General features: G+C 36.7%; 1 protein-coding gene across 6 annotated transcripts in view; it reads left to right on the forward strand.

Annotated features, from left to right (window-relative positions):
* cntrl (centriolin) overlaps positions 1-18,108 on the forward strand; it is a 109,366-nt gene that overhangs the window by 45,614 nt on the left and 45,644 nt on the right. For 5 of the 6 annotated variants that reach the window (XR_012099749.1, XM_073052671.1, XM_073052672.1 and 2 more), the window contains 12 exons: positions 431-565; positions 1,943-2,088; positions 2,177-2,384; positions 4,896-5,075; positions 10,669-10,848; positions 10,971-11,087; positions 12,084-12,228; positions 13,050-13,192; positions 13,728-13,920; positions 14,252-14,562; positions 14,751-14,959; positions 16,583-16,775. Coding sequence is in view for 5 of the 6 variants with exons in the window: in XM_073052671.1 (XP_072908772.1) it covers positions 431-565; positions 1,943-2,088; positions 2,177-2,384; positions 4,896-5,075; positions 10,669-10,848; positions 10,971-11,087; positions 12,084-12,228; positions 13,050-13,192; positions 13,728-13,920; positions 14,252-14,562; positions 14,751-14,959; positions 16,583-16,775 (2,160 nt within the window). In the remaining variant the exon portion in view is untranslated. The remainder of the gene's footprint in view (positions 1-430; positions 566-1,942; positions 2,089-2,176; positions 2,385-4,895; positions 5,076-10,668; positions 10,849-10,970; positions 11,088-12,083; positions 12,229-13,049; positions 13,193-13,727; positions 13,921-14,251; positions 14,563-14,750; positions 14,960-16,582; positions 16,776-18,108) is intronic. The other variant, XM_073052673.1, reaches the window with a different exon arrangement.

The following is an 18,108-nucleotide window of genomic DNA, read 5'->3' on the forward strand; positions in this document are numbered from 1 at the left end:
TGTTAGCAGTCAGTTGGTTAGTTGTTCATCCCAGGAGTGATTATAATCAAATTCAATACACAGTGCCAGATCAGATTCCCCCAACTTTTAAGTGATAATTATGATATTCGTTCAACAAAAATTGATTGAAGAGATTTACTGGAACTCATCAAGGCTTTATAAGGTCCTCTGCCTGTAGTTACAGTTCAAAATTACTTGACTTTGAATTTGAAAAGGACATGTTCAGCACTCTGTTCGATTAATTTACAACTCAAAATTATGTGTGGCTGCTCATCATTCCTTTTGGCTGTTTCCTACAACTAGAGATGGCGATCAGCTTCAGCATGCATGTTACACCTTAGGCTGTTTAATAAGGAGCCATGTATTTACATGCTCCCCATGGAATGCCATTTCTGATCAAATAGTTGTTTGCTGATGTTTATGTTTTTAGATGGAACAATCTGCTCTGCAAGCGGAGCTGGAAAAGGAAAGACAAGCACTGGAAAACGCTTTAGCAAAGGCTCAATTAGTGGCTGAAAAGGAACATGAAAACAAGAAGTTAGTTGCACAGCTAAAAACTCTACAGGTAAGTAGATTTTTTAACTAAGTTATACTTTTGCTGGACTCTAACCTTATATAACTGTATTTTTATAGAGTACAGTTGTAATTCTTCTAACATATTAACTCTGAAATCTGTAGTGTGTTGTTTGGTTTTTGAAAAAATGGTAATTTATTTTGAAATAAGCATCTTGTAAGCTTCAGAACTCAAAATATATTTATCACAAAATACAGTACTGCAAAAGTCTGTACCTAAGACTTTTGCACAGTACCTAGAGGAAACCCATGCAGTCATGGGGAGAACGTACAAACTCCTTACAGGCAGTGGTGGGAATTGAACCTGGGTTACCTGTACTGTAAAGCATTGTACTGATCGCTAACTACTGTGCCGCCCTAGTTTTTTGAACGGTTGACTGGGGACAAAATATATGTACCCCAAAGAAATGAAAGCAAGCCTACATGGGTTTGTGAAGAGGAAAACGTGTTTAGCCATGCTGATAAATTTTTGGATGAGGCACTGCAGTGATAGAAAATTGATTCCAATTGTTTTGTAAACTTAGTTGTAAATTTGGTTTAGCAATTTCATACTTGTTCTGATTCCTTATAATAGTCAATATCAGGGTACAGCAGATGAGTTATCTTACATGTAATAAAGCATGTAATGGAAATAATAGTAATGCAAATCACTTATCCATTTATCATCATCCATAGTCAACAATTTATCTGCAGTTATTGTTTCTGAAATCTTTGCTTTTGTTTTATAATGAATTATAGAATGGGCATGCTTGACATTCAAAGAGGATGTTACTTTTATAAAATTATTGATGATATTATCAACATCAGTTAATTTGAACTATTGTTCCAGCTGTTCAAGTTTCTTTATTTCAAAAAGATGCTAGTGTTGCTAAAATAAAGCTATTTTGTCAAATTCAATTTTCTAAGCTACTGTGCTCATAATGTCCACTGAATTTATATTTAGAACCACAGGTTAAATTAGTATGATTTTGTAGTTTGGTGAGTTAGCTTTCAAATTGAAGTTCTACAAGTGAAAGATTACCTCCAATTAAGATAACAATCTCCTCTTTTAGTTGCAGGTCCTCATCACCATTGTAAATAGCAATTGAACTTCGCTGATAGAATTGAAGAAGTTTTATTTTGTATTTGAGTCCATACTTTCTTGTACCCACTTGTAATGCTATTCCTGTCTCTGACTTTCATGAGCGCCATTAACAATTTAGTTTCTTTTTGGGGATATAACATTTTTAATGTGATCAGTGTCACTTCATGACAGATGTCTTTATGACCAATAACAATGTATACTTTAAATTTAAAGAATGCATTAAACAGGAGTAAAGATACTTTAATACTAAAGATACTTGTTACAAGGTAGTTGCATTCTTTCCAGGTTGATAACTCCTTGTTGAAAGAACAGCTTAAAGAGTTACAGACACAAATGAATCAAACAATAAAGACCATGATTCATCCAGAGGAGGTGTCCGCTCGGATTTCTGAACTTAGAAGAAAACTGGGTTCTGGTATTCAGGAGATCAGGTAAGAATATTTGGTCTACATTATAAATTTGAAATTGCAATGCTTATCCATGATTTTCCCAATGGAAAATAAATTTGCTTTTTTTTAGGCCTTACAAGCAGGGAGACACTCTGGGAAAGAACCTTGCTGAATTGCAGAAGCAGTTGAATGAAACATTAAAGAATTCACAACAAGAAAAAGAGGAAATATTATGTCATTGTAAGAGATTAGAACAGGAAATTATAACATTACAAGAAGAATTGAGGAATACTCAGGAGGATTCTAAGACAGCATATGAGAAAGCAGCAGAGACACTGGTAATTATATGTGCTTGGCAAAAAAAGTCATTAATAACATAGCTCAATTTTGTACAAAATTGGCAAAGCTGTGAATGTGTGAATAATTGCAAGAAATAATAAATATTTCAACAAATGTATTAATGATCACTGGAAATGTTTTATATAAGGTATAATTATCATCTTACATGGTATATAACATTGTAGTAAGGCCATAAGACCTTTTGGAGCGACTAAGATACAATAAGTAGAATTATTTTCTTTAACTCCTGTCCATTTTATTGAGGCCCTCCACTGGTTGGGATCGACCATGGATATTGTGTTGTAGTTATCTATGTGATACACAAGCCAGAGCAGTATGATTATGGAGACTAAGCTGTTACCCATGCTGCTGATGAATTTTAAGAAACAGTAAAGACTGATACATTTGGCAGCAGTGGCATCACAGGGATTGCCAGTCAGTGCTGAACTCCAGCTCCAGATTTTTCCTCATGGTTTACTCACAAAGCCTTCCCCATGATTGGGTATAGCCACAAGGCAACTTTGGCTTGAAATCAGAGTTTTCCTTCTAGAGGAGCTGCTGACCATGGATGGCCAACCATCTGCCTGAAGTGACTGGTTTTAAGGTGCCAGTAACCCATCTTTGCTCCTTCTGCCAGTAGAAATGGTTCTACCAATTTTAGTAGCTAAGCCAGACGTGAAGGCCAGAAGATGGAATTAGTTGTCAAAGGCTATTTGAGATGTAAGCTATTGGGAGTATTTAATTGGGAGCTTATCCCCACTACTTACCCCAGCTATGACAACCTCAAGGAACCTCCTGTCCATTCAGTGTTCTTTGTATGATAACAAATGGAGCAGTTATATCTAATGCCAACTGTTTTATTTGGTCCTTTATGAAGAGATCCTGCAAATACTGTCTATGAAGGTTCTCGGTTATCCAGGTCATTGTATATCAAGCAGTAGTAAATCAAGGCAACTGTGTTGTTTAGGAGACATTTCACCCCTCATCTGAGAGGCTTCTTCGGTTCTGATCCATGGTGGGCAGTTTTCTGGCTTATAAACTCTGAGTTGTTTAGAGGTATAGCAATCATATGAGGGTTGTTAGGGGTCATAGAGATTATGGGGGGGTTATTAGTCTTATTTTTGCATGAATGGAGGTGTAAACTATGCTGGAGATGCCAGGGTAGAGGTGTTAGAACTGCATTATAAATAACTGATAGGTGATGTTGTACCCCACCCCCTTTGTTCAGGGGTGGGTTTTCCAGTTTGACAAAGATGGCTTATTTAATTCCTCTTTCAAACCGCCTGTCCTCCCAATCCAAAATGTGCACATTATTTGAAAAACACAGGGATTTGGTGTTTGTTGAAAATCCTGAAACTCCAGCTACATATGAGATGACTATGTTTTTTTTTCTGTTTGCTTTGATCCTTACCCCTGTCTGTTGGGCTGATGTCCTTCCTGGCTTTTGTTGCTGTGTTTTTCAAACCTATAAACAAACTCAGACAGGAACTTGACAACCCCAAGGATCCTACATCCAAACATAAACAGAGCAATACTGTATATGCTATCCAGTGCAGTGAGAACTGTACAGATCTGTGTATCAATGAGACAAAACAACCACTTCACAAACAAATGGCCTAACATAGGAGGGCTAACACCTCAGGTCAAGACTTGGTTATATATCTACACCTAAAGGACAAGGGACACTCCTTGATAACAGTATGCACATTTTGGACAGGGAGAACAAGTGGTTTGAAAGAGGAGTTAAAGAAGCGATCTTTGTCAAATTGGAAAACCCATCCCTGAATAGAGGGGGTGTAGTACGACACCACCTATCAGCTACCTGCGATGCACATCTCTACGCCGGTGTTTCCACACAGGTCACACTTACATTCATTGCGAAGATAAAACTAATGATCCTGTCATTACCTCTACGACTCTTAATGACCTTCATGTGATTGCTATACCTTTAAATAACTCAGAGTTTATAAGCCAGAAAGCTACGCACCATGGATCAGAACTGAAGAAACTTCTTGGATGAATGGCGAAATGTCCAGTTGCCTTGATTTGCTACTGCTTGACCTGCATTTGCAGGTCTTTTTATTCTTTTTTACTTTTTTATTCCATCTTGATGCCTGAGAAACAAAATGACAGCAATATTTTTAGTGTGTAGCAAAAAAACCCCAGGGGTTGAGAACCTTAGAAGCACATTCAAGTACAGGCATCCATTTACATATTTTACTACACTGATCCCGATAGTCCAGGTTTGGAAATGTTTTCTGTAAAATAAGGGAGGTTGGAGCTATTCAGACATATTTCAAAAAGCAAAATGTGTTTAGTTACATTTACTAACATTAAATGTAAAGAAAAAAATTACACCACTGTTTATTGTTTTCATGTTATTTATTTTTATTTAGATGAGCATTGATCTTTTTCCAAAACACTACTTTCTCTGCTGTGGTAATTGGATTCAAATGATCCGATATTTTATTAGGTTCCTTTCCTTACAATAGTTGTGGTTTCTGTGACAGATAAAATCTGAGAAAGAGATCAGTCAAGCTCAAGCACAGCAGCTGAAGAATAAGATTGCAGGTCTCCAGGAGCAACTGAGAAACATGCAAGAATTACAGGCTCTTGCTGACGAGCAGCTCCAGGAGGCAGATGAAAATCGGGATAAACTTTTACAAGAACTCGAAGCTAAAGAGAATAAGGTACCGTAATCATTTTACTTAGTTTTTGTGATTAAAACCAAGCATTATTTTAAAATACATCCATCAAAACAAAGCCATAGACACTTCTGAGTGAACAGCTCTTAACAATATAACAAGCAAAGCTTATTTTGTGAAGTATCAACCAACCCTCACTCCTTAACACACCTTGACATTCAGTAGATTCATCATTGTTGAAGTTCTTACTATTAACATACTAGGATTCGCATTTGACCAGAAACTTAACTATACCAGGAACACAAAAGCTATGCCTCTGAAAGTACAGTGTCTATTCTGCAGTAACCCATTTCCAGATTCTTGTCAAAGACAGTTTGTAAGTCAGATTGAAAGTGATCCACTGCCTTGGTGAATTTATCGTACACCATCCACAAAATTCACTACAGAACCCTGTCAAGTGTTTTATCAGCATCTCTCAAACCTGAAACCTCTTTTAAGAAGGATGAGAAAAGCAGGGACATTAGAATTCCACAGTCTGCAAGTATTCCAGATCACATTCAGTGATGACTTGGAGATGTTATTGGTCTAGAAATCTCTACAGTCGCAATATTGTGTTGTTCCAGACAGCATATGGATTGCAGAAGATTATGCATGAGCTAATCACCATCTTCTTGAGGGCAAATAGAGATGAGCAATAAATGCTGGTTGTGACATCTAGCTTCACATGTTATGAATAAAGATAAAAAGACAGAACCAGAACTACAAGGAAAAGTTCAGTCGGTTATTTAGTAATGAAGGAGATACCAATATTATTTATAGCAGTGCAGGTGGTGAAAAGTACAATGTTGCAAAGACTGGCAAATTATTGTCATCATTGAGCTGAGTTTGGTCATTTATCTGGCTACTACATCTGAGGGATGTCACACACAGTAGAAGTATGGACAATGGGTAAAATTACAAGATCCAAATTACTGGATCATTGTCTGATAAAGATTGCCCTAACATTTAAAGTGCCTGTTAATTAAACAATGAACAGTCTGAAATTACTTCAATAAACTGGAGCTGGCTTTATTCAGGATGTTCTTGCTGGGAATTCGGCTCAAAGTAGAAATAGATTTATAGAGTAAATGAATGTGGACATCTAGCAACTCCATGTAAACACTGCACCTATATGGATTCAACAATCCCATCTTCCCCACAGATGTAGATTCACCCACTAAGTTACTTGAGCTGTTTATTTATTGCTCCAGATTCCAGCAGTTTCCACTGTCTATTCTGATTTTTTTTAAAGTAGTTGTGTTTTACATCTCTGCTCCCAGACTGCTATTGTACTGCTTGACTTTTTATATGCCTGCTGCCTTTTATGCATTAGTAATTGATAATGGCTAGTGCACTTAAATTCGTGAGCTGGAATGTAAAGGGATTGAATCACCCTGTTAAAAGGAGGAAGGTATTCTCACATATCAAACAACTCAAAGCTGACATTGCTTTCCTTCAAGAAACTCATATTCGTTGTGTTGATAACTCCCGGCTTCTGTCAAAGTGGACGGGTCAGCATTTTCATTCATCCTTTGCCGCTAAAGCTAGGGGAGTCTCCATTCTTATTAACTCAAATATTCCTTTTGAACTCCATAATAAAACTTCTGATACAAATGGCCATTTTATTATTGTTTCTGGTAAACTATATAACACTAAAGTTGCACTAGCAAACCTGTATGCCCCCAACTTTGATGATGTTAACTTTTTTTGAACGGTTTTTTTCCTCACTACCAGACTTAAACTCATACTCTCTTATACTGGGTGGTGACTTCAACTGTTGGTTGGATCCTAATCTAGATCGATCGTCCTCTGTTAGCAGATCACCTACTAAATCTGCCTTAGCTATCCAATCGTTTCTCTCTAATTTTGGTATCTCTGATATATGGCGTTTCCTTCATCCTACGGAGAGAGATTATTCTTTTTTTCTCACATGTTCACCATACCTTCACTAGAATTGACTATTTCTTACTCAATAACCAACTTATTCCATTTGCCCACTCTTGTGACTATCAGAGTATACTGATTTCTGACCATGCCCCAATTACCCTCTCTCTGAACTTTCCTGGTCTCCCTCAGAGGAATAAACACTGGCGGTTTGATTCAACTTTATTATCGGATGATGATTTTTAAAAATTCATTAAGGATCAGATAACCTTTTATTTTAACACTAATACATCACCGGAAGTGCCATCCCAGATTGTCTGGGATGCCATGAAAGCATATCTGAGGGGTCAAATAATCTCTTACACAGCAAATCTCAACAGAAGATCCCGTGCAGATCGATTAGACCTCATTAAACAGATTAAAGATTTGGATCAAATATATGCCCAAACTAAGAACCCTGAATTATACAAGAAGCGCGTTGAACTCCAAACTAAATTTAACCTTCTGTCCACTCAACCTATCGAACGCCAACTTCTCGAAAGCAAGAGTCACATTTACATTCATGGGGATAAGTCTGGTAAACTCCTAGCCAATCAGCTGAGGCGTTCCAAAGCCAAACAACATATCACAAAGATCCGGAAGGAGAACGGAGACTTTACATCGGATCATTTAGAAATTAATGACGCATTTAAAAATTTCTATTCTCGGCTTTATTCCTCTGAATCTCTGAATGACAATATCTCTGTGGATCAATTTTTACAGAATCTGAATATCCCCTCACTTTCATCTGATTTCAAAGCCAAACTCAATGCGCCAATATCATCAGAAGAAATATCTTTTGCAATTTCTGCACTGTCCTCAGGGAAATCTCCTGGACCTGATGGGTTCCCTGTAGAATTTTATAAATCATTCTCTTCACTTCTTTCTCCTCAGTTATTTTCAGTATTATCTGACTCGTTTAATTACGGCAAATTGCCACCCTCTTTCAATGAGGCATCTATTATTCTTCTTTTAAAAAAGGGCAAAGACCCAACAGAGTGTTCCTCGTATAGACCGATCTCTCTGATCAATGTTGATGTAAAGATCTTAACGAAAGTTTTGGCTCATAGACTAGAAACCGTTATTCCCTCCATTATCTCTGATGACCAAACAGGCTTTATTAAAAACCGTCTCCCTTTTTTTAACATCCGGCGTTTATTCAATATCTTATACTCACCTCCAACTGGGATTCCTGAATGTGTTATTTCCCTCGATGCGGAGAAAGCATTTGACCGTATAGAGTGGAACTACCTTTTTGCAGTCTTAGAAAAATTTGACCTCGGCCAAAGTTTCATCTCCTGGATCCAATTGCTGTACCTGTGTCCTACTGCTTCTGTTTTAACTAATTTTCAGAAATCCCAAGTATTTAATCTCAAACGTGGCACCCGTCAGGGATGCCCCTTAAGTCCCTTTCTCTTTGATTTGGCTATAGAACTTCTGGCGATAGCATTTCGAAACTGTCCTGAATTGACCGGGATTTGGAGAGGGGGTGTTGAGCATAAAGTTTCTCTCTATGCTGATGACTTATTACTCTTTCTCTCAAATCCATCTACGTCCTTACCTCTAATGTTTTCACATCTTGACCAGTTTAGCCAGATCTCTGGCTATAAACTTAATTTACATAAGAGTGAACTTTTCCCAATTAATAAAGAAGCACAAGAACTAACATTTCGTGATCTCCCTTTTAAAGTAGTCCATAATTTACTTATCTTGGAATTACAGTCACAAGGAAGTTTAAAGATCTCTTTCGTGAAAACTTTGCCAATCTTTCATATGCTATAAAACAGAATCTGGTACAATGGTCACCTCTATCTATGTCTTTGGTAGGTCGTATTAACGTTGTTAAAATGTATGTTCTCCCCAAATTTTTATACTTATTTCAATCTATCCCAATTTTTATTCCTAAATCTTTTTTTGATTCCTTAGACTCTATTATTTTGTCATATTTGTGGCAGAATAAGCGTTCTAGAATTAATAAAATACATCTCCAAAAATCTAAAAAAGAGGGTGGCATGGCTTTACCTAACTTTCGCTTATATTATTGGGCAGCTAATATACGTTGTGCTACCTTTTGGTCTTTCTTCCACGGCCAACCCGAGTGCCCTAACTGGGTGGCAATGGAGTTGAGCTCCACTAAAGAATTATCTATCTCTGCACTTCTTGGCTCTGCACTCCCTAGTAGTCTGCCCAGATTAATAGCTAATCCTCTCGTTAGACACACTTTGCGTATATGGGCTCAGTTCAGGAAATGCTATGGCTTCCAGGGGTTTTCCGTTTCCAGCCCTGTCGCACATAATCACCTTTTTTTACCTACTACGTACGATTCAGCATTCCATGTTTGGTACAGGAAGGGCATTAGACATTTTGAAGATCTTTTCATTGATAATCGCTTCGCCTCTTTTCAGCAGCTCTCTGTTAAGTTCAATCTGCCTAACGCTCATTTTTTCAGATATCTCCAAATCCGACACTTTATTGCTCCTTTAATTCCTAACTTTCCTGAAATGCCTGCGAAAAATGCTATAGACCTATTTCTTTCCATCAATCCACTAGGTAAAGGTTTAATATCAATTATCCGAGATAAACTAGCAGCCTTACGACGGGCCCCTGTGGATAAAATTAAAATGGCCTGGGAGCAGGATTTAAATATCTCCTTATCCGAGGAAAGCTGGGACTCAGTTCTCAAATCGGTTAACTCAACCTCTCTTTGTGCTCGCCATTTTCTTTTACAGTTTAAGATTGTTCATAGAGCCCATATGTCTAAATTTAAACTATCTCGATTCTACCCTAGCATTAGTCCACTCTGTGATAAATGCAAGAGGGGCGTGGCCTCTCTCATGCATATGTACTGGTTCTGTCCTAGTTTGGAGAAATTCTGGAAAGATGTCTTCACTATGTTATCGTGTATTCTGAATCAGCACCTAGAACCAAACCCCTTAATTGCTCTGTTCGGTTTTTGGGGCGAGACAGATTTATGTCTGGGTCCGACCAAATGCCGAATATTATCCTTTGCCTCTCTCCTGGCTAGACGCTTGATCCTCCTTAGATGGAGAGATGCTGCCCCGCCCACTCATGCGCAATGGCTTAACGACATTATGGCCTGCTTGGACCTCGAAAAAATTCATTATGCAGTTCTGAATTCGGATCTAAAGTTCCATAAGGTCTGGGGACCTTTTATCGAGTACTTTCATAACCTTCCTCTTGACTAGGGGTTTTGGTTTTTTTTCTTCTTCTTTTCGGTCCCTTGCTTTCAGCTCCCTTTTTTTTCTGGTAGTAGGCATTATTATCCTCTGTTGCTAAGTGTATTCACAGTCTGGGAGTTTGACTGTTCTGACTTATACTCTCTATATTGTGTTGTGGTTGGTCTGGAGTTGTTGTTTTTTCTTGTGTTGTGGGGCTTGGGGAGGATACTAAGCTTACTTGTCTTTAATTTAGGTGCTTTTTTGTTAATTCTCTTCCTTTGTAGCATATTGTTATTGTATGCTTAATTTTGCACTGTATTAATGTTCCTCATTAATTTGGGGTTTTTAATTTGTAAAATGTTTTGAAAAACTAATAAAAAAAACTAATTTAAAAAAAAAAGTAGTTGTGTTTCTTGTAGAATTAGTGACTTTTTTTAGTCTATTGATCTTTAGAAAAAGCTCCATTTGATTCAACTTTGTTTTACTTTTTATTGAAGAGTAAAATGGAGGATGCAAGAACTCATTTGAAATTATGTAATCTTGAGAAAGAGGTGAAAGACTTGAAAGCAACCATGGCTGCTTCTGACAAGATGGCTGCCAGAGAGCTTTCTACTGCCAGGGACCACCTGAAAGCTCTTCAGGGAACTGTTCACGAACTGAACCAAGAAAGGACAGAGGTGACAGTCTTTGCAGAATATTTTGTCCATTCAGGAATTCTGTTTTCAAATTTATCTAAATTTTCCATCTAAGCATATTTACTATGACTTTGTTTTGCTTTGAATCTCACTTTTTACTCTAGGAAATGGAGGTAGCAGAAAAATTCCGGGCTGAGGCAACTCGGGCAGCTCGAGATCTTGCCAAAGCAGAGGCTGAAATTGAGCTGCTGCAAAGTCTATTAAAGGACAAAGAAAATCAGGTGAGGGCAAAGGATGAATATAAAGAGTATCCATCTTTTGTTGTTTGAGGTTTATATGAAAGTAGGATAGAAGGAATCTGTGGAATTATTATTGATTGGTTGTCTGTCATATTCAATGATGACAGAATTTTAAACTTGTGCTGGTGAGTTTTTAAAATAGAAAAGCCATTGCACTGGGGCATATCACTCTCTCGACCTTGGAAGTCTGGGTCCAGTGGTATGAGTAGTTGTCATTAGTATTAACTAATAACTAAATATTCTGTAGGATTATTATTAATGTCAGTACAAGTCTATTGGTCTGAATTCAATTTGTGTTTTTATTTGTTGCAATTAATATATTTTTAAAATTATGATTTGAAGCAATGTACTATTTGATTTTTTAAAATTTTAATAGAGGCAGCCAAATAAAAAGCCCAATGTGGTTCTTTCTGTTAAGTATTTTTATATCCTGTGTCCTTGCACTGAAGAGTATGTTCAGAGTATAATCCTGTTGTATTCTTGGCCTATGGAAAAATAGATTAATGCTCAAAAGGTCACCTACCAAATAACCAGCCATTTGAAGTTATAGAAGTTAAAGTCATTCATCCAAACTGGATTTGAATTGCAATACCGGAAATGGAAAATATATATAGTATATTACTAAACTATCATGTTTCCTGTTCTAAAGTGAATCATTCAAATTTAGTAATATTTTAATTCAGTAAGGCTGGTATTTCAGCAGTCAATGGCAAATAGGACTTTTTCAGGTAATACTACTGACTATTGTTGCAAAAGAACTATTATTTTAGATTTCAAAGAACTATTGCTAATACTCTTTTTTTTTCCCTGCCCCAACCCCCAATTTGTATTCCTTTGTTTTGGTTATGTTTCATTGAAGTTGATTAAATAAGTGCATGGAGAATGTTAAAAGTATTTACAAGCAGGAAGACTTTTAAAGAATGTAGTGACCTAATTTTTATGACATTATGTATCTATGGATATTAACAACTGTTTTAGATTCTAGATGAAATCCAGGCATTTGATTCTGGAGCAAATAGTGTGAATGCCCAACAGCTAGAAATTGAGAGACTAGGTCGAGCTCTAAATCGACAAAGTGCAGAAGTGAAGCGTCTTCAGGATCATCTAAATCATATGAGAGAAGGTAAGTTGCAAATAAATTTGATTTTTATTTAACTTTATGATTAAGTTTGTGTATGTGTTTTTACATATGCACGTTAAGCTCGCAAGTGCTAAAATTTTCAATATTGCAAATGAACACAATGGCAAAATATTTTCTCCTTCATAAATTAAACCATTTTTCTTTGTGTGACAAAGACTAGGGGGTTTTAATTACGGTAATTTTTAAAATTATTGATTGGGCAGACTTTTAATTAATTTAATTACACATATTATAAAATTACCAATAATTTATTTTCGTCTGAGACTTTTCTTGTAAGTTTTAAAGTGTATTAAATTCCTGCTGTGTTTAAACATTGTAACTTAGTTTACATAAACTTTTGCAAGAACCTTTTAAAGATGTGGATAATAAATTTGCTGACCTGGCAGACTAACATCCTCACAGAGACTCCCTGATTTACGCTTTCTCAGTTAAGATGGCTCCATACCACCAACTACATGCCTATGAAGCAAGTTGAAAATGTTAAAGTCTCTTTTAATATTAATTAAAAGATCTGTTTTATTTCTCTGTGTATTTATCTAGTCAGCACAATTATATTTTAAGTTTATACAAAAAGCACAATATCACTGACGACAAAGTATGAAGTAATTGTTCAAGAATGACAAATGACTTTCCTATTTGTTGTACAATTACATATCTTACTGGATGTGCTGCTTGCTTTGTTCACTCCAAGCCTCTGTTCTGTATTAAACAATGCATTCTGAGTCAAACAGATAGCTTTTTGATGGCTCCTCCTAGCTCATCTAGTTACATTGTATCAATGAATGTTTTGTTTTGCCTCTCAGGTAACTTAAATGAAATGGAAAAGTTAATGAATGAAATCTCTGCTCTCAGAAATGTCCTTAGCAATCAGAATGACTACATTAACAGTATGATAGATCCATTTAAAAGAAGAGGTTACTGGTATTTCGTGCCATCTTCACCAAAGGTAAGGCAAATACAAAGCTATCAATACATTTTGTCAATTTTTGTATAGTTTTAGTATATTCCAAACCAGTAAGTAAAAAGCATTTCATTTTAAATTCTATTTTTAGCAATATGGATTTAATTTTTGGCTTTCCTGCTCACCCCAATATAAACACTTTTTCTATTCTCAATTTTGTCTTTTGTTGAATTGTGTTTTGGATTAGAGGCATTTTAAGGTGTTTTGGCATTTTATGGATTGCAGTCAGGTCATTTTGTTACATGGTTTTATTTGTATATGCAATCATATCATTTCATCAAGGGCTATGAGTGAAAGTCCCTGGAACCTAAAGCAAAGTTGTACAAGAAACCAAAGCTTAACTTGTTTATTGTAGCTTGGTATGGTAATCCGTGACCTTAAGGTCATAAGAATTGTTGAATGGAATTTAATCCTAAATTGGCAATGGGCACTCATTAGTCTGCTAATCGGTGTATAGATTCAATTGGATTCTGTATGTAGACAGGGTTACTGAATTGGTTCCTTTTCACATTTATTTTAGCCACCAAGCCTGAGATCTCAAAACAGCCACACAAAAGATTCTGGATTCAGCTCCCTGCATCAAGTTCCACCATCCCCAAGTCAGGGATCAATTCCTAGAAGAGGAGGCAAGGAAGAATGTATATCAGTTCCAGGTGGTTGTTGGGTCTATTCACCAATAAGACGTACCTCGCAATGGACTCGTACCCAGAGAGGTATGAAACATAGCAGAAGGAAGCAAGTCCCCATTTGTTTGGGATAATATATTATGAAAAATCTTTTTTGTGATTGATATTAAAGAAAGCTATGAAACGTACTAGAAATGAAGTAATAATATTGTTCTTAAGTATATTGGATAGTACTTTTTGTCTAAATGCAAAAAATATTATAATCTAGAATTTGAAAATATCAGATATCCAAGTAACAAAATTATGATTACATTTTAATGTAAAAATAATTAGATTTCATCAAAAATGACAGATGCAATACTGATAAAGAAATTGATGGGATAGATGTTTTATAGGTTGTACATTTTTTTTGCATCAGTAGGTGATGATGAAGATAGTGGGACTGAAAGTGATGGAAATGGCACACCTAAACAAACATTTATTGCTCCACCCGGTTCAGTCATTTATACCATGCACCCTGATGGTACTCCTTTGCCTCAAGGGACTGTAGTGTATGGACCTGCACCTGCACGACCAGCCAGTGTTAGTCCTGTCCCTCCAGGCACAGTTCTTTATGGACCGCCACCACCTGGAACACAAGTTGTTTATGGACCTCCCCCTGTCAACTTTACCATCCCTCTTATTCCTGAAGGTGTTCTTCACTGCAATGTACTGGAGCACCATGACCTGGTAAGAATTATTTTCTGTGCTGTGTTGCCAGTGGCCTGTAGTTGTTACAGATTAAAAATCTTAAGTGAGCAAAATACTGAAAGTAGGCAAAATGTTGCAACATAATAAGCAGTCTTTTACCTAAATTTAATGCATTTTTTAAAATGATGTGCGTGACACAACTATATGTTAATGTTTCTGTCCTTTAGGAGAATGAAGTCAGTAAACTAGAAGATATTATAGCACACTTAAGATCTCATAAATCCAAACATTCAAAAACAACTGCTTCAATAGATCGTCATCATGAGCAGATAGAACAACTTCGTAATGACATCTATGAGCTACTGCAGGAGAGAGAAGAGTTGGAACATGAAGTTGAGGAATTGCACAAAGTGGTCCATAAGCGCACCAATCAAAAGTAAGAAACTTAAATCACTAAGGGATAGGTTCAGAAGTTTGTTAATCAAGTGTAAACGCTTCAGATTCCTTCTTGAGATTCATAGGAATTGCTTATATTTGAAAACAATGCAAATAACATTTGAACAGATGCTTCAAAAAAACTGAAACCATATTATTTTGTTTTAGCAAACATGAAGAATATTCTGACTCATGTTTTTTTGCCACGATCTAAATACTATTCCATTAATTTGTCTTATAGTAAATGCAATAAGGAAAAGTGGCACAAGTATATTTGAAAATTAAACATAATGATCATCTACTGATTAGCCAGCCACCAAAACTCACTGGTCAAAACGGACCCAGGTCATCAGGTGCAAGCAGCTTTATTGGGGAAGCTGCTCCATGAATTGCTGTGAAGCCCAAACACTATTAAAAAAAGATAATTGTGCTTAGAAACCAATAGAAACCAAAAGCAGTTGGATATATTCAGCTTAAATAAATTTAAGAAATAAGTTACCTTGTTTCTTCTAGTCACAGCAATAAGTCCATTAGATGCAAGTAGTTCAGATACATTTCCCTAGATGTTGGGAAATCTGCTTCTTGACTCTGTGATGAATAAACTGTGAGCTTTTAATTTGGAATTTCTCAAGCACTACCACTGTAAATTTTGCAGAAAATTTACAGAAATTCAGTAGAAATATTTTCCTTATTTTTTATCTATGTCCATGGACCTATCCACAAATATACCACAGGCAACTTAGGAAAGCTGCTTAGGCATTTAGCCTGTATGACTCTGTTACTAATGTGAACTACCTGCGATGAATGAATTCAGTCACTTTAACTGGAATAACAGTTGCAAAAGGAGGCAATGACGTTAAATTTAAACAAATTAATGTAAATGTATTCCGTTCAGTTGAATCACTTTTGAGTGTTTCTAACTACAATTAATTTTGTATGTATTTTGATCTATATATCTGTGATGCATAATCATGTTACTTAGATTTTGCTTAAGTTGAATCTCAGTCCATGTATGGGTTTGCGTATGCCATTCTAATGTTGCTTTATGCTCGGATGAAGGGATTTTGATCTCGAGCATTAATCGTATTTCTCTTTGCACAGATGCTGCCTGACCTGCTGAGTGTTTTCAGCAATTTTTGTTTATACTTAAGACTTACTGCATCTGCAGTGTTTTAACTGCATTACGTTTTGTGCCAACTATGATAAACTTTAAAGCTGCAAAATATTAAGGTTGCATATCTTCTTAGATCTAGAATATTATTTTCAGAATTGTGTTGTATTAAAATAATCCATCACAAAATCTCTATATGTCATATCACAACTTCAAGATCTGTTGAATCAACCTCAAAATGAGATACCAAATGCATTAACTTCTTGATGAACTAATGTTGTCTCTGCATTGTCGTAACATTATAAAATTCTAGAATTGTGGATTAATACAGGGCATTGAATCATATAGACTTTAATTCAAATAATCCCCATTGCTTCCTACTTAAATTACTTGTCATTCGGGATAGGTTCATTCAGAGAATTATTAGTAAACAGATGAAAATATGCATATTATTAGTGGTGCTGGATTGAGAAATAATTGCATTTCTTTAAAATGTCAGTACTTTTTTCACAGAGACTTTTTAGATGGACACATAGATCTGCTCATGAATGAACTCGAAGTGGAAAAATCTCTAAAGAAGCATGATGATGTTGTTGATGAAATTGAATGTGTGGAAATGACTCTCTCAAAGCGAAGGGCAGAGCTACGAGAAGCAGACAGATTATTAATGGATGCTGAGGCAGATCTCAAAAGTACAAGGGAAAAGGCAAGTCTCATTTTGTTTTGCATTAGTGGCAATACAAACAGATAAACATATATTTTGTTTGGTTAAAGTGGTTCTGAGCTTAGGCTATTGGCACTAATGCTAGTTCTTGAATAATAAATATTATGCCAAAATATATCAGTTCTTGTAGATTAGGAATTAACTTCTTACCAAATAAGTTATTGTTAAATAGCTTATTACTTGAAGTGTTGCCTTGGTCACTGAGAAGCATCCAGATATTCAAAGGAAACATTCTGTAGGCATCTTTGGAAAGAGAAAGAGTTAATATTTCATCAGAATTGAGAAAGAGAGAAAATGGGTTAGTTTTAAATTGTAGAGAAGGTAGACTGGAATAGATAGGAGACAGAATATCTTTGATAAGGTAAGATCAGTGTTGTCAAAGGATAAGCTGTTGAAGAAGTTAACTGGTTGAGAGCAGTTAGAGAGTTTAACGTTTGATGAAGCAGTAAAATGAGGGCAACTGAGAGAGAAAATAATCAGATGAAGATAAAAGCTGTTAAAAGAAGATCTTCATTAATTACCCAGCAGGTCAGGCTATGTTAGTGGAGAGAGAGAATGGTGAATTAAAGAGGTATTCCTTTCACAACTCTTTGTCTGCTCTCACCCTTGTATTCCAGACGCTCCTAGGAAAGAGTTCCTCTAGTCTTCAGTTTCCACCCCATCAGCCCCTGCATCAAAAGGTTATCCTTTGTAGTTTCCACTTAGTGTGGCCTCTGTCAGTCATGATCGACAATGGGTACTGCACCTCTAGTAATCACTGGGAGTGACTTCTCCAGGGCGCAAGCCAGGGCAAAGTTGATATGGAGATCTGTCTGTTGCCCATGCAGTGGGACCTCTCTCTCCATGCTGATGACAGGTCCAAAGGAACGACAAAAGTCGATACAGTTTTGTGCCAGCAACACCACAGGAGTTGCCGTGCCGGAGCTGGGTACAGCAGTCAGCCGCCTTTGGGATTCTGACTCCGAATTTTTTCTCGGGGTTTACTCCCAAAGCCTTTCCCATGAGCGGGTATAGCTGCAAGGCAGTGGAGGTTTGAAATCGGAGTTTTCCCTCTCCTAGATGAGCTACCGTCTGTGGTTAACAAACCCCATTTGCCTGGAGCAACTGGTTTTGAGGCGCCAGTGGTTTGCCTTTGCCCCTTCTGTCAGTAAGAACAGCTCCACTGGGCATAAGAACTATGCCACACGTGAAGGCCAGGAGTTGGACTTGGTTGTCAGAGGCTATTTGAGATGCAAGCCATGAAAAGCATTTGTTTAGCAGTGGGAGCTCGTCCCCACTACCACCCTTTGGCTATGACTACCCTTGGAGCAGTTTC

Source organism: Hemitrygon akajei, chromosome 7 (genome assembly GCF_048418815.1).
Source record: "Hemitrygon akajei chromosome 7, sHemAka1.3, whole genome shotgun sequence".
Lineage (NCBI taxonomy): Eukaryota > Metazoa > Chordata > Chondrichthyes > Myliobatiformes > Dasyatidae > Hemitrygon > Hemitrygon akajei.